General features: G+C 35.5%; 2 protein-coding genes and 4 non-coding genes across 7 annotated transcripts; 1 reads left to right on the plus strand and 5 right to left on the minus strand.

Annotated features, from left to right (window-relative positions):
- Nucleotides 1–2,337, minus strand: LOC141835943 (aldehyde dehydrogenase family 2 member C4-like). Its single transcript, XM_074723349.1, has 9 exons — nt 2,232–2,337; nt 1,794–1,936; nt 1,330–1,713; nt 1,149–1,238; nt 896–1,069; nt 684–821; nt 482–619; nt 350–411; nt 1–274 (listed from the first exon to the last, which is right to left on the minus strand). The coding sequence occupies exons 1-9, from the start codon at nt 2,335–2,337 to the stop codon at nt 1–3; spliced, it is 1,509 nt and encodes a 502-aa protein (XP_074579450.1).
- A 3,573-nt stretch (nt 2,338–5,910) lies between these two features.
- On the plus strand, nt 5,911–14,970 carry LOC141836174 (ubiquitin-conjugating enzyme E2 2). Of its 2 annotated transcripts, none has more exons than XM_074723598.1 (6): nt 5,911–6,129; nt 6,710–6,839; nt 6,919–6,944; nt 11,738–11,827; nt 12,769–12,857; nt 14,627–14,970. In XM_074723598.1, exons 2-6 carry the CDS (start codon nt 6,715–6,717, stop codon nt 14,753–14,755), a joined length of 459 nt encoding a protein of 152 aa, XP_074579699.1. In that variant the 5' UTR covers nt 5,911–6,129; nt 6,710–6,714; the 3' UTR covers nt 14,756–14,970. The 2 variants fall into 2 exon arrangements, with proteins under 2 accessions (XP_074579699.1, XP_074579697.1); XM_074723596.1 differs by having other exon boundaries at nt 5,977–6,129; nt 6,706–6,839.
- A 409-nt stretch (nt 14,971–15,379) lies between these two features.
- Nucleotides 15,380–15,450, minus strand: TRNAG-GCC (transfer RNA glycine (anticodon GCC)). Its single transcript has one exon. It is a non-coding gene; the product is annotated as a tRNA-Gly (tRNA).
- Nucleotides 15,451–16,371: 921 nt separating this feature from the next.
- TRNAG-GCC (transfer RNA glycine (anticodon GCC)) lies at nt 16,372–16,442 on the minus strand. The gene has a single exon. It is a non-coding gene; the product is annotated as a tRNA-Gly (tRNA).
- A 493-nt stretch (nt 16,443–16,935) lies between these two features.
- Nucleotides 16,936–17,038, minus strand: LOC141836772 (U6 spliceosomal RNA). The gene has a single exon (XR_012602489.1). It is a non-coding gene; the product is annotated as a U6 spliceosomal RNA (small nuclear RNA).
- A 3,589-nt stretch (nt 17,039–20,627) lies between these two features.
- LOC141836773 (U6 spliceosomal RNA) lies at nt 20,628–20,730 on the minus strand. Its single transcript, XR_012602490.1, has one exon. It is a non-coding gene; the product is annotated as a U6 spliceosomal RNA (small nuclear RNA).
- Nucleotides 20,731–21,515: the final 785 nt, after the last annotated feature.

Below are 21,515 nucleotides of genomic sequence, written 5' to 3' on the forward strand. Positions count from 1 at the left end.
CTACAGCCATGGAGAACCATAGATTGGAGTAACTACAGACTTGACCTTGAGATACTTCTCCAAAGCATGCAGTCCACTGTCCCTCCCAAACCCACTCATCTTATATCCACCAAAAGGGCAATCGCTATCGAATGCAAAGTAGCAATTGAGCCAGATGATGCCTGCTCGAATCGATCTTGAAACCCGGTTTGCGATGTTTAAGTCCTTTGTCACGATCCCGGCCGCAAGCCCATACTTGGTACAGTTGGCTCTCTGAATTGCCTCCTCGACCGTACTAACAAAACAGATACTCAAAACAAGATGTTTATGAATCAATCATGAAGAGTTAGGGAGAAGCAGTATGAAGTACCTAAACTTCATGAGGGACATAACAGGTCCAAAGATTTCATCTTTGGCTATCAGCATATCGTCCTAGAAAAGGAAATTAAAGAAGTGATATATATTGTGTCAAAAACAAAAGAATCTGATTTGTGTTGTTTACCTTAACATCTGTGAAGATTGTAGGTTCGATGTAGTACCCTTTCTCACCACAAGGCTTTCCTCCTGTCAATAAGGTTGCTCCTTCTCTCTTTCCATGATCAATGTAGCTGAGAATTTTATCGAATTGCCTCTTGTCGACCTTGATAGAGGGAAGGCATCCATGAGCAAACATACTTGTGAAAGTAAAGTGGGAGGATGGCTACCTGAGGTCCTTGATTGACTCGGGGATCGAAAGGGTCTCCTACAACCCACTCTTTCAAACTCAATGCTATCTTTTTCACAAATTCATCATAGATGCCTTCTTGAACAAAGACACGAGATCCGGCCACACAAACTTGACCCTGTGATAACATCGATGTCAGTGGCAATAAGGACTAAAGAATCTATATATATGAACTGTGTGTGTCATCCTTGCCTGGTTGAAGAACACTGCTCGACGAGCGAGTTCGACCGCCATGTCTATATCTGCATCGTCGAAGATCAGAAGTGGCGACTTGCCGCCCAATTCTAGAGACACAGATTTCAAATTGCTTCTTGCTGCTGCTTCCATCACAACACGTCCTGTTTCTGTAGATCCAGTAAAACTCACCTGTGATCAAAGAGAACTGAATCAGTAATGCAATTTTAAACTACTTCCATCGATCAGATCAGAAGAAAAAAATATATACTTTGTCCACATCCATATGAGAAGTGATTGCAGCACCAACTGTATTGCCAAAACCAGTCACGACATTGAGAACTCCATCAGGAATGCCTGCCTGCCAGCCATATCAGAATGCAATGTCGTTAGCTTCTTGCATATCGACATTATAATTCAGATATCGAGACTGAAATCTCTGAACAGAAAACCTGTTTAGCCAAGTGAGCACAGTAGAGAGCTGTGAGTGGGGTCTGTTCGGCTGGCTTAACTATCATGGTGCAACCTGCTGCCAGGGCAGGGGCGACCTTTAAAGCAAACATGATAATCGGGTAGTTCCATGGAATTATATGGCCGACTACTCCGATGGGCTCCTTCAATGTGTATCCTTGAAGTTCTCCTGCTAACTTTAGCGTCTCGCCGTGGATCTTGTCAGCTGCGCCGGCGTAGTATCGGAACTTGCTTATAGCATCTGGAAGATCAACCAACTTGTTAAGCAGAAGAGGCTTTCCTGAATCAATGCACTCCAGCGCCGCCAGTTCTTCTGCATGTTGCTCGATCAGGTCTGCAAATTTCATCATGATCCTCCCCCTTTGCTGGTCAAAAATGAAAAAGGAAACAAGGTGGATTGGTTTTCAAATGGTTGGATGCAAGTGACGAGGGAGAGGCCACATACATAGCCCGGCAAGCGAGGCCAGTCTCCGTCGTCGAAGGCAGCTCTGGCTGCTGCAACTGCCAAGTCTACATCCTCCTTGTCGCCGGAAGCAATGCCGGCGATCACATCTCCTGTGCGAGGATCTATTGTTTCAAAAGTTTTCCCTGAAACAAAAACAAGGCAACCGTGAACCATTTCACTGTATAAAAGAACAGACACATGATTTGCTGATAAGAGATTGAGATGTCTTTCTTTTGCTAAAATTTCTTTAAATCTTTTACTGAAATAACTGGAACAAAGGAATTTCCTCAAACAGTTGCCGGCTCCATCTGCTTGCAAGTTTGCCTTGAGAGTAGAAGAAGAACAGAACAGTCTCCGAAGATGAATTCAGCATGTTTACAATCAAAACTTGGAGAAATTAACCACGGAAATCTCTGCAACAGGTTTTTGCTAGCTCACCTGAGACGGCGTCCACAAAGCTGCCATTGATAAAGAGCTTGGTGAACTTGACCTCCGGCAGCCTGAACCCGTTCTCTGCGCTGCCACTGCAGTCCTCCCTCGCCATGGCTGCTCACGTTTCTCCGACCACAAGCACAGATGATGCTCCTCGAGCTTTTGTTATATAGAGCAGAGCACAAATCTGTCTGTGTCTGCCTGGAACTTGTGGATTAAAAAAAAAAATGGTAAAAGCTGTCATTGTTTGGATTTTTCCGCCATGAACAAATAATTCTACGTATCCACAACAATCGAAGGAAGAGACGACCTTACCGACCGATTAATACAAAGAATGGATTTGATTTAATCAGATTTCAATTTTCTTTGGAAATAATTGTTGGGATTTCATTTGATTTTTGATTGCCTTCCTTTTTCCCCGTTCATTCAGAATTCTTTTCTGGAAAGTTTAGTAAAAAAATAATTGTTGGTTTAGATTTTTGTTAGGTATTAATTGTCCATAAACAAAAGATGAATAACCGCTAGACTATGGTACAGCTGTCAGCACATTTATACTTAAATATTTAAATTATCAAAAATAAATAAAAGATGGCTTCGTTTGTTAAATAATGAAGTACGTTTTTATTATATTAAAAATAAAGTTAAAATATGGCAACTTACGTTATAGATAATTATTTTTTTTATATAAAAAAATATGTTTTAATAAATATTCTATTAATTTAGTTAACGTACGTTACGTTAGGTATGATATAATGAGTTAAAATGGGAGTGGATGGAAAGTGATATTTAGAAAATGATTGTTTTGTAACGCCATGAAAGGAAATGAAATTAAACTTTAAAATTTGTGTTTAATAGGAGAGAAGAAGCGAGGAAGGAAAAGGAAAAAGGAAGGGAAGGGACAATTTACAAATTTATATATCCCATTGCCAATGCACAGGCATTGAGTAAATAAGCAGAACCTTCTATAAGGTCAGGCAAGCAGCCACCTCAGAGCATGGAAGTAAATTGAGAAGTTGTAGTTGGTCATGACAGAGGAGGATATTGTCTTGGCTTCGTCCAAGATTCGAACCTTTATCCATTTTTATAACTCTGCTTCGTCGTAACTAACTCAGCTATGTTCTGGGATTAATTTTTTTTAATTATACTTGTATTGTGGGTGGTCTACGATGAAAGAGATGACACAAAATTTACACTCACACATAGATCCATCAACCATTAATTACATCTCTAGATAAATATTCAATATAGCCCTTAATCGTCACCCTTTCCATTCAACTTGCACATCATCATCGATGATTGACTCCTCTCCTATCGACGACCACCGATGAAATTGTCCTTCTTTTTGGGCTTTGATTTCGACAACTTTATTGTTTGAATTATTAATATATTCGATTGAATTTGAGATGGGTAAAATTCAACCCAATTATTGTTTGGTTTTGATTCAATTTTCTAATTAGAAGCTAATAAATTTTATGTAGGAGCTGGAATTTCAAAATTTTGAGGTATAAATTTGAAACCTCCTAAATTTGGATACAAGCCCTAATTTTTTAAAATTAGGATTTGAATTAATTTCGTTATGAATTATTGAGTTATATATTGCCATAAACCTCTTGTAGGGCTTTATCAATTTCTTAATGAGTTTAGAGAAAAGAGTTTTTCTAGTGCCATGAATGAATCTATACAAATGGAAAGTGAAATGAGGATTGAATGGTTTATTCCAAATATTTACAGTGCGTATAAGATTTGATTAATCATACCAATAATAGTTGCATCAACAAAAAAAAAAAAAAATTGAAGTTGAAGTTAATCAAAAATTATTTTCGATTAACAATGGCACAACATAGACTAAATGGGCTAACAATATTGTTGATTGAGAAAGAAATAGTCCATTAAACATAAGTACGACTTTGCGAGTAAACTGAATGTGTTGGTTGGGTCTAGTGGTTTGAATGGGTTAGTTGAGCAAGTCATGCTAGATGGGTCAAATGTGCCAGTGTGCATGAGTGAGTCATGCGATTTTAATTGGTTGATTTCGGCATGTCATCCATTTAAGATCGATGTTTTCGATAAACAGCTTACGATTCAAATCACATGATCAAACAACTTACAATCTCAATCCAAGTGTTGACTACCTTGGACAAGAGATCGAGTTAGACAAGTTGATATGCTCAATTAGATCAATGCCCCCACTAAGTAACTCATCATACTAACTAGCTTGATCGACTTGATAGGTTTGTTCGATCAACTTAATTGCCTTATCAGACCTTCCTGTGATCGGGATGAGTCGGTTTGACTTGACCAACTCACTCAACATGATCAACTTATATATATATATATAAAAGGTAGATCTGCTACCTCAACTGCCACTAGAACCGATTTCACGGGTATGAAAGAAGATTCATTTAGGTACACAGGTGTTAGATGCATGACGAGATTGATCCTAAGTCATCACCTTTTGAAATGACCCCTAATCGCCAGCAACATCATGAGTTCACCGTCTATGCTACGCTCTGGGAGCATGATCAACTTATACTACCTGACGGATATGATCAACTCATCTTATTTGACCAACATGCCCAACCTATCTTGCTCAATCGATGTGATCAACTCATTTTATTTGATTCGATCCATCAATTCAACTTAATAGCCTAATCAAACCTCCTACTTAATACAAACATCTTATACGACCTAACTGATGTGATTAATGTTGTTTGATCAACATGACCAACCTATCTTGCTTGATTGATGTGAACAAGCTCTTAGGGTGTAGCCGAGTTAATTCTCAAATAGTAAATTTATAGTCCCCGGGGCAATGGTGCCGCGGTAGGACAGTCAGATTATCACCCAGCACCTGCGATTCGATCCCCAGCTATGGTGTATTTGCAGGAATTTTCCTCTAAATAGGGAGCGCAATCAAAGGATGCTGGGCGTCTGGCTGGCCGCTGCATGCACTTCCCGATTTACCCTGGTGACCGGTGGGAAACTTCCGTGGGACCGAACCGGTCACCCCCAAAGATAGTCAAATAGTAAATTTATAAAATCACTCTGGTGCCCGGTGGGAAAATGGGGCTAACTGAAATTTATCATTTTTTCAAATAGTAAATTTATAAAATCGTGAAGTTGATAGCCACGAAATGCCCTCCCACCTGAGGATCTGTTCGATATCTAATTTATTTATTTGTATTTCACAGTGAGATCGATGATACTGCACTGCATGGGGTGAGCGAAATCACCTATTTATCGCATTGATTGATATAATCAATTCCTCTCATTCGACCAACATGATCAACTTGTTATGCTCGATCGATGTGGTCAATTATTGAGTCAATCACTTGGCTCAATAGACCCATCTTAGCCCAACCGACTTGATTGGTGCGACCGACCTATTGATTTGCTAGGTTCAATCGACTTAATTAAGTGTATTATTCGAGAGAGTAAATAAACAATAACTATTTATTTATTATGAATTAAGAATCATAATCCTTCAGAATTTATATTGAAATGCCATCAATTAAATACACTAGTAGTATTTTATAGCACTATTTGACAAAATTGAAACTATGAGGGCTATTCAGAAAAAATTTAAACTAGAGTGGCAAAATGAATATTATCATTAAAGGGATTTAATAACTAAAGTAAATAACGCTCGTCCGCCCCTTCACTCCTCCGCTTGTGTTGCGTCTCAAATCCTCTCTCTAGATTCCTTTCCTTTCTTTTGCCTTTTTCCTTCCCCTCTCCTCCCTCTCTCGATCCTGCCCAAAACACTACCAGGTTTCGCTCTCACAGGGCCATCTTCACTGCCGTCAGAAGAGGAAGAGGAAGAGGAGGAGGAGGAGGAGGAGTTGATTTGTCCGCTGAAACGACCAGGGAGGATATATAGCCGCTTGCGCTCGACGCGTCGCAGGTAGAGCGTTTATTTATTTTAATTTTATGTTCTATGATTTGTGTTCGATTTCGTTGGGGTGTTCCGATTTCTCGTAGCAACCCATTAAACCGTGAGGTTGATGTTGGGCAGGGAACTTCGATCGATGTATTTTAGTGTTTAGGTTTTCTCGAAACCAAATAGATTTATTTGGGTTTTCCCGGAGTGGGGCTAGCCGCCCGTCTCAAAGTTTTGATCTTTCATTTATTCTTTGATTTAGATGATGAATTTGTTTTTTCTTCTACCTGGGTTTTCATGAGGCTAACGTGAAGGTTAGAAAAAAAAATCATTTACTGTACTCCGACTCATCTTCTTTTCCTAAACGCTGAAAAAGATGGTCTTTCGTGAACAAATTGTAGGAAAATACAAAATGAGAAGGAAAATATTGGAGAAGTGGTTGTGCTTGATTTTTTTTGCTTTAAGATTTAGAGTGAAGATATGTTTTTTTTTCACTCTCCATCCAATTATCTTTTTGAAAATTTAGAGTGAAAAAGAAGTAGGATTTTTGTGCTTTCTGTTCAGCTCTTTGATTGGAACATCACAATTTCTATCATCTAGGCAGCAAGGATGTCGACTCCTGCAAGGAAGAGGCTGATGAGGGACTTCAAAAGACTGCAGCAGGATCCTCCAGCTGGTATCAGCGGTGCTCCCCATGACAACAACATCATGCTTTGGAATGCTGTTATATTTGGGTATGCTTGGAAGGAACTACTTGTTACATTATTAGTTTGATGTGGTGGATTACTGATACTTTGGTACTGTCAACTGCAGCCCAGATGATACACCTTGGGATGGAGGTAACTTATAGTGAACAATGGGATCGTATTGATTTTGTATCTTGTTTTTACATTATTTAACCTTGTTTTCAAGTAAGCTGGTTAAGGACTGAAATTGTTTCATTCAAACGGAAGAATAATTTAAAGAAACAACATTTATGTCTCACGTCAAGGCATATATTGAAAAATGCCAATATTTTACTTATCGTTGATTTCTAATATTATAATCCATACTGGATTTGCATGGTAAACAAACAAGATCTATTCTTATCAAAAAAACTGTAATGTTAATGATTCTCAGGGATAAGGTCTTGATGTCAAATCTCACTTTCATTTGATTTCTTTTCCCTTGTATATTTCAAGCCTTATGCCTGAGTTGTTAAATATCTTAGTAGATGATGCCAAGGTCGAAGGTTCCAAACTCCTCACTATTCAGTATGTTGAAGATCGTGGACTGCTGCAAAGATATTGGATTTCAAGATAGCTTTACTTGAGATGCATGCGAGTGCACAAACATAGGTGCAATACCCTAATGTTTCTGAACCTGCCTGACCACTTATTAAAGATAATGGACTTTGGCATAGCTTTACCCAAGACGCACACACATTAATGTTCCAAACTTGCCTCATTGCTTTGTAGGTCAAAGATATTGGCCTTCAACATAGCTTTGCTCAAGACTCACACATGTGTGCCTGTACACACCCTAATGTTCTGAATCTGCCTCACTGCTTACAATGTTAAAGATGTTGGATTTTAAGATTGCTTTAATCAAGACACAAAAACACATAGGACACACAAACAATGATAAAATCACAACAGAATAAGCTTCCACATCAACACAACAAAATCTATGTTAAGGCCAGTCAACTTCTGCTTTAATTTCTTGAATAGTAAAACTAATATGTAGATGTAATACCAGTCTGCTGCACAGGGATGAAGAAAAATCCCGTAAGCAGCAATGGTTCTCTGATGATCTTAGTATACAGGGAAGGAACTTCCTACTTTAAAAATATGCATATTTTGTATATATGTCACAGCAAGAAGTTAAATAATGAGATTATAGTATGCCCAAACTTCAAGGCTAATGGTGTAGCTAAACCCAAATAATTGGGACAAACATGGCTTGATGATGATAATAGTAATCATATTTAGATAATTATTCATGTGTTCAATGAGGATGTTATGCACTATTTGTTACTGAATAAATTTTAAGGGTGCTATGAGAATGCTCTTATATTTATATATATATACCAGGTATCCAGATCTTACAACCCGACTAATCTTTGGGTTGACGGTTCAACCCCATATTTCGCCCACCAAATAAATCTAGGAAACACGATAGCTCTTGACATGGCACCCATGCACACTAGAAATTCGATCGCCACAAGTGCGCTTGCATGGGATTGAACCCTCGCCGCTTGGGAGAAGTGCCTAGCCGCTTGCCATCATGACACACCCTGGGGGGCTATGGGAATGCTCTTTTAGTTCCGATAATGCTTGTCTAAGATTAGAGCTGGTACCACTAGAAGGGGTATTGGTAGGTCATTTTACTTGTCACCTTTGACAGTGCAACTTAATGCACTAATGCACCACATGAATCATCTATGTTCTTATAAACCTAAGTTCCTAACAACCAACATTTTGACACATTAGAATGTACCAACAACTAAAGATTATGCATGACTCTAATATTTCAACAAACATAATTAGTTTCGTTTAGATATTTGAGCACTACCACCTATAATTAGTAATTGTCAAAATCATCTGCTATAACATTGAAATCCAATTCTGTATTCAGGTGACAGCCACAACAAATGAGTCATCACAAAGATGCTAAATAGGAAGGCAACAATATGGCATGCATTTATGTGCAATATAAATCAAAGTCACTGAACTCACGTACAAGAAGGGTTGTGTTTAATGTACTTGTCTAATATGCCACAAATAGCTCACGAATATTATTAGAACATTTGGTTTTCCACACCCACTTATACATGGCCGAGAGCGGAACCTATAACTTGCTCAACTTGAGTATGACTGTGCATGGCACGACTATGGTGCATTCAATATCACACTTAAACAGTATTTTGTTTGCTCGTAGGTTAACAGGTTTGCAAATATAGTTGGAAGCCCTTAGTCACTTGGCATAACTCACTCTTCATATTTGCTTGTCGCTATTATGCAGTATTATGGCAATAAGTCAAATCTCATAAACAAAGATGATGCAGTTGGATGCAACATCACAAAGAGTAGCTGAATAAGAATACCATTTGTGATGCAGTTGGATGCAACATCACAAAGAGTAGCCAAATAAGAATACCATTAATCATGATGACAAGATATTCTGGTGTTGCTACTTGCTACATCAACTTGCAAATAACTAACACATGTCAAAAAAAGTAAATATATGTTATTAATCAAGCATTATACAATTATATATGATCAAAGAAAAACACAAGAATTTAATAGAATGAGAACCTTGCTAAACATAGTGACAAAAAGTATTCAAGATTCTCATCAAATTTAGGGTCCATGACAAACAACTACCCTGTAGATTTATTGTAGACTAATAGTTCCCTATTGCCTACGCCAAGTTAGACATGATTAGCAAATCAACCTCGAGCTAAGTTTCCAATTGACTACCTTGAACGTCCATGTTAGACTAAACATTCTGAAGTAATAATTTCCTCCCATCTTTTCTCTCTTCGATAATTGTTGGATCCACCTTTTTTCTTCTTGCTCATGTATATATACTTAACATCAACTTTATCCACATAGAGAAATTCCCTCCTTTTCTCATTCTATATATAACAATACACATGCAAATATGTATTCCTTTTCAATTGACCATGAACCTGGATATTTAGTCAATGCTGGCTATTGTTATTGATTACCCACATTGCACAACATTGACACCAAACATTTGACCTAGTATATTACCCACAACAACCACATCAAATGTGGTGACAATTAACAACCACTAAAACCACATAATCACCATAAACATGAAATCTTGTTCTTCCCATGGTTAATATGTTAATGCTGATCCACAATGGAAGCAATCCATAACAATATTTAAAAGATCAGCAAACAAATGAGCATGGTGGCACAACCCTAATATTGTTGGGGAAAAAGGCAAATAAATGGACTTGAATATCCTATTTGGAATTTCCCATTGCTATTTTCATCCCTTGGTGGAATCATGCTCACCTAACACTTCAATTTGCATGATGTCACTTGTCCTCCATCTTTCCATGTTATTTGTCCTCGTCAAAACGACTAACATTGCTCTTGTTTGTAACCGAATCAAATCTCTCACTTCCATAGCTAGCATGTATGGCACACAAAAAACATAAGGTTCATGTCTTTTATTAACATGTGTATTGTAATTTGTCTCACCTCTAATGACATGCGCACATGCTCACACACACATATCATCTTTTTGAATTGGGATACATTAATTGTGGTGAATCAAATATATACTTTTGAGTCACTGAGTCAAGGTTAGCCGTACATCAAATAAAAAGTTCAACAATAATGGGACCAAGTGATATTCCAATTAACTCTTTGCTAAACTAGATGCTCCGCCACATAATTTTTTTTCATGGGGCCATTACAGCATTTAATTTAATGTCAAATCATAGACAATATATGAATAAATCCAAATTGAGCTCTTTAATCAATTAGTGTCTAGATGTAACATAAATAGATTCACAGGATCAGAGAATAGGATTACAGGATCATACACTTTAATTAGGATATTTAACAACTATATTTAGCATTTATAATTTATCATATGTATTAAATTTCACTTTATAGTATTTCTATGGGCATTTTAAATATTACTGTGCCAATATTATGCAGCATAAATAAAATTATTCATATATGAAAACTAAAATACAATTTTTAAAGTGCATAATAAGTGACAATTTCTATAAGATAAATGATAAGCATAAGATAGATGTTAATGATAATCATTAATAAGGGTTATTTCTGATACTTGGGATTTAAAAGGAATCATATCCAATTAAGAATTTTCTCAAATGATATAATGGGAAGAAATATTTATTATAATAAATGTCAATCTTGAAAATTTCTAATTGAATTAGATCGTAGGAACTGAGATCCCACATAGGAATGACTAGAAGGAATAAGTTTGGATCGTAGGTTTGTAAGATCTTAGTCAAATTTAGATTCTACTTGGGATGTGGATTGTTTAGGTGATTTTGGAGCTCTAGATTACAATCTGAACTGCCAAGACCAAATTACATAAATCATGATTCTCATCAAGTAAAAATCTGATATTTAAATCAGAAATAAAGTTTAGGTTACCACATGAAGCTCCACAATTGATTCAAACCTCTCCTATGTGAAGCCATTTCACTCTTCTTAATTACATATATCATATATAAACCCTATCATTACTCATGCAAATGATAAATAACAATGCGAGTTAAAACAAATAATTAATTCCTTTATTCTCAATAGTCAACTTAATAATTATCCTCAATCATAACTCAATAATTATTCAAATATGGTTTTCCAAATAATTACCTCAATTAATATCACTAAACATTACCTGACTGAAAATCTGAAAAGTTCTAGGTCCTAACATGTACTGCTGGCAGGGTCTTTGTGGTAATAATGAGGAACCTTAATTCATTTTTTTTGGTTTTTTTGTCTTTGTTTATCATGTTATCATAACATCGCCAATTTCACTTTATGCCATTTATGATTCTTTGATAACTTCTAATTTCCTGCCTCTGTAAGTTCATTAATGTATTTTCTAACGTTGAAATATCTGCTATGGTCAGGCACGTTTAAACTGACACTTCAGTTTACTGAGGATTATCCAAACAAGCCACCAACTGTACGCTTCGTCTCTAGGATGTTTCATCCCAACAGTAAGTGATGTTGCTTATTCCCATTTTCCCGAAAAGCTTCTTGGTGGCTTTTACCTGTGAAATATATTCTTCTACAACATCACACACCCCACAAAGGGCAAGACATGAATTTTTGCAGTGCAGATGTTGTTACTTCTTGTAGTATATTGCTTCCTTGATATCTGTATAGTATGGTGCAATTTAGATACTAGTACTGCATGATCTTATATTGCTTCCTTGATCTCTGTATAGGGTGGTTCCAAGCAGTGATTTTATCCTTTAAGAATATGTTGTTCCTGTTGTCCTATATTGTCTGATTGCTAAACGGACTATCAGGTCTTGACTAGTTTGTTAAGCAATAAATGTTATTAGCCTTTATGTCACATATCATCATAGTTCAGGATGCTAAATGCCACTTTGTTGTTGTAAACCTTTTAGGTGTTGATAGTTGTGAGGTTGAGTTAGTTTGCGATTAAATATACTATTTGCATATCCTATTCATGTGGGAGCATCTAAATTTAGCCTTGGCACCTAATTGATCTATACCCTTATTTTGCATGAATCTTTTCTACTATTTTAGGCCAGCTACAGGAATCTTATCTATCTATGAACTGTGTGTGAGGCAATATCACAAACAATTAATTTATCTTTTCATGCTAAAAATTTATAAGATCAAATGTAATGACATCATGTATATTTGGACGTTATCCTTCTATTGGTATTCTTTTTTTTTTACCTAAATGTTTAGCTTAAGTAAACATTTTTGTAAAGAAGTTAGGTACCTAGCCATTATCTGTTGCTATATATGGTTTATCACATTAAGACTGTCATTTGATTCCTCTTTTACCCATCTTTGTAAAATAATTGATGAGCTATTATCTCAGATGTCATAGGACATAATGTTTGATGTATGTTTGGGTTTATCATTCTATTTGTTATTCTAAAGCTTCTTAAATGATCAGTTTACGCGGATGGCAGCATATGCTTGGATATATTGCAGAACCAGTGGAGCCCAATATATGACGTAGCTGCTATTCTTACTTCCATCCAGGTATGTTAATGCCTTATTTTCGTATTTATGCCAACTTGTGTAATAATTTCTTTCTGTAGCCATTTTCACAGATAACTTGTATATTAAAAGGTGATGTGAATAAAATCTTGTTGAATCACAGAGAAGTTGTTGCCAATGCCATCTCTGCAAACTGTAGGAGGACTAATTAGACAAAAAGCTTTTGTTGGATCCTTTATATAGTTTGTCTCAACAGCACACTTATAAAGGCCATTCATGCTGAAAAAATGAATGGGATTTCTATGTGAAAAATTTGTGACCCATGATCGGGATGATCATCAGTTGTTTGACTTGATTGAACCAATGGTTAGCAAATATGATCAGTCATATAATAACTCATCAGGTGTGGTCAAGATATGTATTGGACCCAATTATGACCAGAATATCAGTCCTATTGACCTTAATATAACCAAAATAGCAATTCCTAATCTTCTGTAGAATGGTTGAGATATACCCTCATAGAACGCTAGGGAAGTTGCATGATAAGAGACTAAACCATGGTTATCATCCATTATGTAAATGATTTAGTCTAATATTTAAATTTTTTGGGTTACTTCCTGATATGAGTTAACTGTATTGAAGACCTCTTGTCTTGTTGATTTTGTGGAGCCAACTACCACCATTTTATCTCTTGTTCTGTTCAGAGTTGCCCAAGTGTCATCACCACCTCATTTATCATGATCTGTATAACATGCAAAAATGTGATGGTGCATGACTAAGCCAGTGTCTATTGAGCAGCTCAGCATGGTCAGTTCCTGGCTTGTATGATGCAATTTTGTGTAAAATTTTCCAAATTTGACCCAAACTATAGCCAATATACATATTTGCTACCCTAGTGCAATTAAATACCAAAATATCTGGCAGAAATTAAAAATATTAAAAACATCTGGTCAGTTCCATCCAGGTATGCAAATGCCATGTCAAGGGAGGTATTTGTGTCCATAACACAGAACTCTACTCTTCTATCAAATTTGGACTCAGATCCTGCCGTCTGCATGTACAAACTATGATCTTAGGCATGAAAAAGATGTTTTGACCTTCATCACTCAAAAAATGTAATCAAGTTTAGTTGCTTGAGATTGTTCATTTTTTTCAATAAAATTTTAGTTTAATGTTTTCTGATCTAACACTTTTATTTTGCCAGAGTATATTAGATGTTTCACATGTGCTGTCTATTTTAGTATTGTTGATTGTCAAAGAATGCGTTTTTGGATGAAAATTATGCTGGAGTTTTCTGGTCTAAGTCTGGTCGTGTCAGCCTTTTTAGGATGCTTTGCATTTACTCTCTAAAGTATTTTTAGTTCTTTTATCCGCTAAAATAAGAAGAATATTAAAAGCTCAATTTCTTTTGGTAATATAACCTGAATGATCATCCAAATGTCAATTACCCGCAGACATGATTTTTTTGACTTAAAGGCCTCCAGACACTAGTTACAGGAGCTGATTCTATTAAACTATAGAACATAATTGGAAAATGAATACTGGAATAACTCTAGTTTAGCAAATGCATCAGCAGTTTGCATGAGGAAATCACACCACTAACATTTTAGTGAATCCTATGTTTGAAGTTGGAATAATTCCCAAGCATACTTGGATGACTTAACATAGATCAAGATCCAGAGCTTATATAATTGATTAACCTGCTATTTCACACTTTATAATTTATATTAACCTTCACTTTGGTAGATTATTTTGTAATATAGGTCTGTTGAAGTTCTTGAATGAATACGATAACTGATTTGATGCTGCAGTCTCTGCTCTGTGATCCAAATCCCAACTCACCTGCGAATTCTGAAGCTGCGCGAATGTTCAGTGAGAACAAGCGTGAATACAACAGAAAAGTCCGCGAGATCGTCGAGCAGAGTTGGACAGCAGATTGATTCATGGTGGATTGTGCCCACCATTATCCAAAAGTTATGTTACTATGTGTGACGAATAATGCTTGTTTAACTTGGAGGCAGACAAAAATGTGTTAAATCTCATTCCCTCCCCTGGCAACTGTGAAACTCGACTTTGTTTTTGTTTTGGTTAGTGCTTGTTTGTCCTTGAAATTCACACATTTGCTATCAGTAAATCTAAAGTGGAATATTCAGTATATTGTAATGATAAAAGTAAGAGTATTGTAATCTCTGATGCTCGTTCTATTGTTATTAAACAAGGACTTCACTTGTAGTCCATGTTTTTGAAATGCTCTTAACAATGTTTAAATTCTTATCATTATTTCATTCTTTAACTACGAATATTGATATGTTATTCAAAAGAAAATAACATGACACGCATGGTATATGTATGTAAATCTTTTATTTTATTGGATGAATTAATGATATTAATAACATGAGGTCTTATTAGGCATTAGTTCGTTAGTAAATATTGCTTAACAACAATTATTTTATTCTTTTATGTAAAAGAGTATAATTTATTTCTTTATAATCCTGTAGAAAAATTAATCTCTGACCATTTTCAATGACTAGAGAATTTTAAAAATACATGGAAAAAAGAATAAATGCACCAGCCGGGAATCGAACCCGGGTCTGTACCGTGGCAGGGTACTATTCTACCACTAGACCACTGGTGCGGCGATGCTAATGGCGCAAATCATATATTTTAATTTTATTAATTTTTTTTCAAATTTAAGATGTGATTTCGATCTTAGCCCCTTTTATACTCCCCTTAAGCCATGGATCTCACTCTTTGACTATCAAACTTTTAATTCTTGCAAGTTGAGAGTTGGAGTGAAGTGAGATCAATGTAATCCTACTTGAAATTCAAGTCGTATGAGATGATGAAACTCAAGCCGTCTTTGTTTAATGTAATTGTTTCTATAGGTTTAACCACTCTACCTTCATAGTTTTTTAACACCTCTTGAATGTTGTTTGATATATTTTATGTCTTCAAATGGTCGTGAGTATGGGACATAGGTTTGAAGATTATTCATAATTGTAATAATCATAGAAGATGAAGATGCAAAAAAGCTACTTACGACAATTATTATAGAGATATGACATGTACCATCCATTTTATCACATTGAAGAAATCTAAAAGCATATTTATTTGATTGTGGAAAAGTTCAATGTCACAAAAAAAAAATCAAACATTAGATAAGTTTTAAATAGGAAATTTCTAATTAAGAAGGTGAAGTGAGTAAAGTTAGCATCAATTTTAGCGTAAAAAAAATTTCTTCAAAAAATGAAATCCATCATCTCAACTGTTTTACACGTCCCATGATCATCTATGAAGAGGGAGTACAAACCACAAATGAATCAACAATTATTATTTATTGGATGAATTAATGTTATTAATAAAATGACACGCATGGTAAACACTGTCAATTTGGTCTTATTAGGCATTAATTCGTTAGTAAATATTGCTTAACAACAATTATTTTATTCTTTTATGTAAAAGAGTGTAATTTATTTCTTTATAAACCTGTAGAAAAATTAATCTCTGACCATTTTCAATGACTGGAGAATTTTAAAATACATGGAAAAAAAATAAATGCACCAGCCGGGAATCGAACCCGGGTCTGTACCGTGGCAGGGTACTATTCTACCACTAGACCACTGGTGCGGCGATGCTAATGGTGCAAATCATATATCCTTAGACTGGACTTTTCAAATATGCAAGTTGGTTCCTCTTTCAGCTATGATGCTTTAAGCCTTTTCAATTGTATAGTTAAACCATGAAAACTGAAAGATTGCTAGCTACTGCAACAGAAACGATGAACGTCAACAAAGAATTGTTTGTTTTTGAACTGTTTCTTTCAAAAACACTCTACTGCTTCCATATTCCAATTAGACTTTGCTACTTTAAAACGCAAGTAAGGGGCAAAGAATACGAATGAGAATCACGAAAGCACATTAATGCTGAAAAAACAAAACACAAGGTAAAGGTTTTGAGAGGGAAAAAAAAGTTCTGGGAATTAGTGTTAAAGATAGGGCTTAGGGTTTACAGGGAGAGGGAGAGGCAAACATGGATAACGAAAGATCAATAACAGTATAGAAATGGCAAAAACACCAGTAAGAGCAGAAGCAGGAAGAACCGATTACCTTTTGGAAGAAAAAAAAATTTGGACCATTTCTCGATTTATGCGTGTCATCCTTGCGCAGGGGCCATGCTAATCTTCTCTGTATCGTTCCAATTTTATCGGATGTCTCCGAAGAGACAACTCTTGCTGTCGCGACCAATCTATAAGAAGGGCAAAACTAAAATAAACGAACGATATGGGACTAAAAAATGCGCATTAGACATTTTGCCCTCTTTGGATATTGAAGTAGCACCAGTTCCCAACCTCGAAACGAAACATACAAGAAGAGGCGAAAATCACAAGATTTATTCGAAAAGAAGAAGAGGACAGAGAACGAGTCGCAAGAGACGAACGAGACACCTGGAACAACAAAGGACTACTTGTTAATTTTTCTTGTCCACTTGGCAGATGACATGGCAGATGATCTGTACGAGTGGTGTATTCGAAAAACTGACACGTCATCAACTAATGGTTCTCTGATAGAGAGTTTACTCTCATACATTATTATTATTATTATTATATATTTGAGTTTCTCTATAAGCATGATTTAAATTAAACAAGCTTAAATTACTCATCTTTTATCTTTGACGTGTGTTATTCTACTATGAAAGACAAAAATTCTGCCACTGGAGTTTGTGATGAAATTTATTTTGCAGTCTAAAACATCAAATTTAAATCTATAAAGAATCACTAACACTTATCAAATAGCCACTTGTTATTAAAAAAGAAAATACACCCTAACAACTGCAATACAAGACATGCCAAACAAATGAAAATTGGAAGAAGCTTCAGAAAAAGAACTTTGTGCCACTGCAACAAGCTTTATCTTACAACGAATTCAATTAGATGAGCAAAAAAGGCTCTATTCGTAGCTACCATTTCAGAATTTAAGCATGGTATCCAACTACCATTTCAGTGCTTTATTTTCTTGGATCCTTGATTCATCAATCGTTTATGGAACCAAAATGCTGATAGTTTACAAAAGGGACAAGGCATGTATCTATTCTGTCTCATAAGTTTCTTGGCTGAAGATATCATAGCCTGTTCCCTCTGTTTGTTTTCCCAGATTTCTTGACAAATAATGCAATAAAGAATCCTTCTGTGTCCTCTTTTGGATCGGTCCTTAACAAGTGCTCAGCTGAGAATAGGAAAAAGAAAGGTTAGTATTGTGAGCATAACATAATTTGAACTAGTTTCGCAAAACTAGTAGATAAGAAACGTTGTGTGAGTACTACTCACCACCCTATGAGGCCACTCACCGCCATAAAGTTGAGACTTTGCAAAAGGGAGGACTGATTTAATCACATCTTCATTCTCTGTTTGGTAAACTGAGCATGTGCTGTACAATACTCTTTAGACTGCAGAACTGTTAAAAAAAAGTCATCTCTCAATCAACGTGAAAGAATATGGTACTGGAACAAGAAACTACCAGTGGTCACTCTTAACCAGTATAAAGATTCAGGAATGAACTACACATCAGAAATGCTGATAAGCTTACAAATCTACTTTTTTTCTTTTGAATCTACCTTTTCTTTTACTTTTTCAAATAAACGGTGTGGTAAAGTTTTTCCTCAACCTATGACCTTATATTTTAGTTAAAGGAAAGGAAGGCACACAATAAATGTGCAAATAGACACGAAATTTGTTAGGAGGAAAGTCATTTCTCACTAGTAAAGTAAAGCCAACTCTGTGTCATTGATAGTGTATGACTTGGTGCCCTCCATCATCAATCTATGAGATGATCTATCTTCGATATAAAGAACAATCCACTAAAACTCTTAGTTTTCACCTTTTGCAGCTTTCCTTGCTTGAGCAGTAGCAACTACTTAACTCCTTGATTACCATATTTCTAATGATATACAAGTCAATTAACATTGCCATAGGTGATTCTCCCTGCAAGTATGCTACGGATGTAATTCTCGATGTCATAAACAATGCACTGCCCACATTAGACTATCCTTTGTCCTCCTACAGTAATGAAATTTTAATAGAGAAACACCCAACAACAGAAGATAATGAATGATAAAGCCTCAAGGTGGAGTTTCAAGCTAAAAGAACTTTTTCAATAGTGAAATGCATGTATTGCCTTAAGGGCACATGTTTTATACATTAAACCCATAAGGAGGAGAATCATGCAAACATCATATTAATAGCTTCCACAATCAAAAGACTAAAATTTTGTTACTATTTGTTTGACTCCTAATTTATACTGAAAACAAGTTCTTCCAAGTTCGCACAGTAAGAACGACAAAACTGCAATTACTTATGACAATACCAAACGTTATTAAATAAATAAGAAACAAACTATAAGCTGTTCTGAGTTGAGATAGTAAGAACAATGAGACCTTGTGACAACATTAAACTTCATCATACATTCTATAATTTCTTGAATGATTTATGAAAATTTTCCCCTTATAGAAACAAACATGAATTTTAATAAAACAAATGCACTTAAATTCCCTGTGATGATACTGGAATCTACCTTTTTCATAGGACGGAAGAAGATGATCTAATCTTTCTGCTGAAATTCCAGATCCAGAACATGATGGACAGAATGGCATGGTCTGACAAACCATTAAAAACATAAGAGACTCCTATAAACGAAGCATTCCATTGGCACATCATTAACATAATTATTTAAACACACCAATTGGAAATTTGTAATTTGGTTCCCCAAAGAAAATAATCCTGACATATTCCAAACTGCAAATCACCTGATGTAAGTTCGCTACAACAGTTTTATGTTCAGAAAAATTACCTCTTTGAAGAGAGGATCCCTTGTGTTTTTGTCCAAAAAATCACCATGCATGACATCCACATCTTTTTATCAAGTTGAGGAAAAACTGTTAGATATCTTATGGCTTGACAATTAAAAAAAAAAAGTTGAAAAATCTGCAAAACATGAATAACGATCAAATAACTGTAAAATGTAAGAGAACTGAACCCCACTTGGGGTTTGGGAAATTGATGTCCTAGTTTATTCAGAAGATTAATAAGTGCACTTAATTTAATAAACTTATGATAGTACCATGGTAATAAAGATTGAAATGTTGACAAATTCAAGCAACTGTTACACTATCAGGTTAAATATGACCTTCAAATTTACACCATGTTTCCTACAATGGACGGAAGGGGGAAGAAAGCCAATTGAAGGAAAGCTGAGCTGGGATCCAAGACGAGTCCTAGTTTGTTCCAAGTTTATTGGGATTTATTAAAGTTGCTTACAGATACTTAAGTCCTAGTTTATTTGTTCTAAGTTTCTAGACTCACACATACGAACATTATTAACATTCAATCTATGCCATAAAGTTATGCTACACTTATAGATCCTAAAATCAACATAGAAAAACTTCACAAAGGTTATTATAGGTACATCACATGATGACAACCCTCAAAATCAGATTCAAGATTGCTAACCATGATAATTAACAGCCTTAAAAAATACTGGGAAAACGATAAAGATAGACTTGCTAATTGCAGCTTAATAGAAGAACCCACCCAATATTAGGATTAAACAACCTAGAACATCAAAAGTGCACAAAATTGAAGTAGATGAACAATCAATGTAGGCTTTCGATCGACAACGAAATCGCACATCCTGAATACTAAATAGAAACAACAAAACATTGAAAGAGAGAAAAACAAATTTCTGTGAATTAGAGTCAAAGCTAGGGCTTAGGGTTTACACATTTCGACTATGCAAGGAAAAACATTACCAATGAGCAGAAAAAAATTTGGACCATTTCTCGATTTATGCGTGTCATCCTTGCGCAGGGGCCATGCTAATCTTCTCTGTATCGTTCCAATTTTATCGGATGTCTCCGAAGAGACAACTCTTCCAACGCGACGAATCTATAAGAAGTACAATATCTATACGAACTAACGATGTGGGACTAAAAAATCTCTTTGGGTAATTGAAACCATTTCCCAGCCTCGACGAAACATGCGAGAAGAGGCGAAAATCACAAGATTTATTTGAAACGAAGAAAAGGACACGAGAACGAGTCGCAACAGACGGAGAAGACGAAGAGAGAGTTTATCTATCTTCTTGTCAAGATTACTGACTACTTGTTAATCTTCTTGTCCACTTGGCAGTGGAACTGTACAGGTGGTTGATTTACAAACTGACACGTCATCAACTAATGTCAAGTTCTCTGATAGAGAGTTAATTTTCGATAATCGAATTGTCAAGAATTTTTTGAGTATTTTCGACAGATTTGTTAAAAAGCTAAAGTGTTTTTATTTGCTTTAAAATGTTTGAGATGTTTTATAAATAATCCTAATTTTTATTTCAGAAGTTTTTGAGTTAATTTTCAAATTAATTTTGTTTCAAAGCAACTAAAGCTATGGGTTTTTTTTAAAAAAAAACTCTGCGGATTATATAGAATTTGTGTAAGAGACTTGTTGAGAAATGTCTTTGTTTCTCTTGGGAAAAATTTGAGGGTGTGAAAAAGCAACAAAAGTCCAGAAATGTTAAAATTAAAGTGATATCAAAGGAATTACAAAATTATTTTTTTCCCAAAATTTTGATATTTAAATTTTTTCCCCAAAATTTTGATATTAAAAAAAACTACTTGGTCAGAGGATTTAACAGTCATCAGGAAAACAAATTGGTA

The sequence above is a fragment of the Curcuma longa genome, chromosome 10, assembly GCF_044706935.1.
Source record: "Curcuma longa cultivar G26 ecotype Majalengka, Jawa Barat chromosome 10, ITB_CL_G26_1.1, whole genome shotgun sequence".
Lineage (NCBI taxonomy): Eukaryota > Viridiplantae > Streptophyta > Magnoliopsida > Zingiberales > Zingiberaceae > Curcuma > Curcuma longa.

Bases quoted from the DNA above. Each gene is read 5' to 3' on its own strand.
- LOC141835943 (XM_074723349.1), bottom strand. From the start codon at position 2,337: ATGGCGAGGGAGGACTGCAGTGGCAGCGCAGAGAACGGGTTCAGGCTG. The intron at 620-683 runs GTAGCCATCCTC...CCCTCTATCAAG, and splicing joins GAGTCAATCAAGGACCTCAG to GTCGACAAGAGGCAATTCGA. The intron at 275-349 runs GTACTTCATACT...CTGTTTTGTTAG, and splicing joins ATGTCCCTCATGAAGTTTAG to TACGGTCGAGGAGGCAATTC.
- LOC141836174 (XM_074723598.1), top strand. From the start codon at position 6,715: ATGTCGACTCCTGCAAGGAAGAGGCTGATGAGGGACTTCAAAAGACTG. The intron at 6,945-11,737 runs GTAACTTATAGT...TGCTATGGTCAG, and splicing joins TGATACACCTTGGGATGGAG to GCACGTTTAAACTGACACTT. The intron at 12,858-14,626 runs GTATGTTAATGC...TTGATGCTGCAG, and splicing joins CTATTCTTACTTCCATCCAG to TCTCTGCTCTGTGATCCAAA.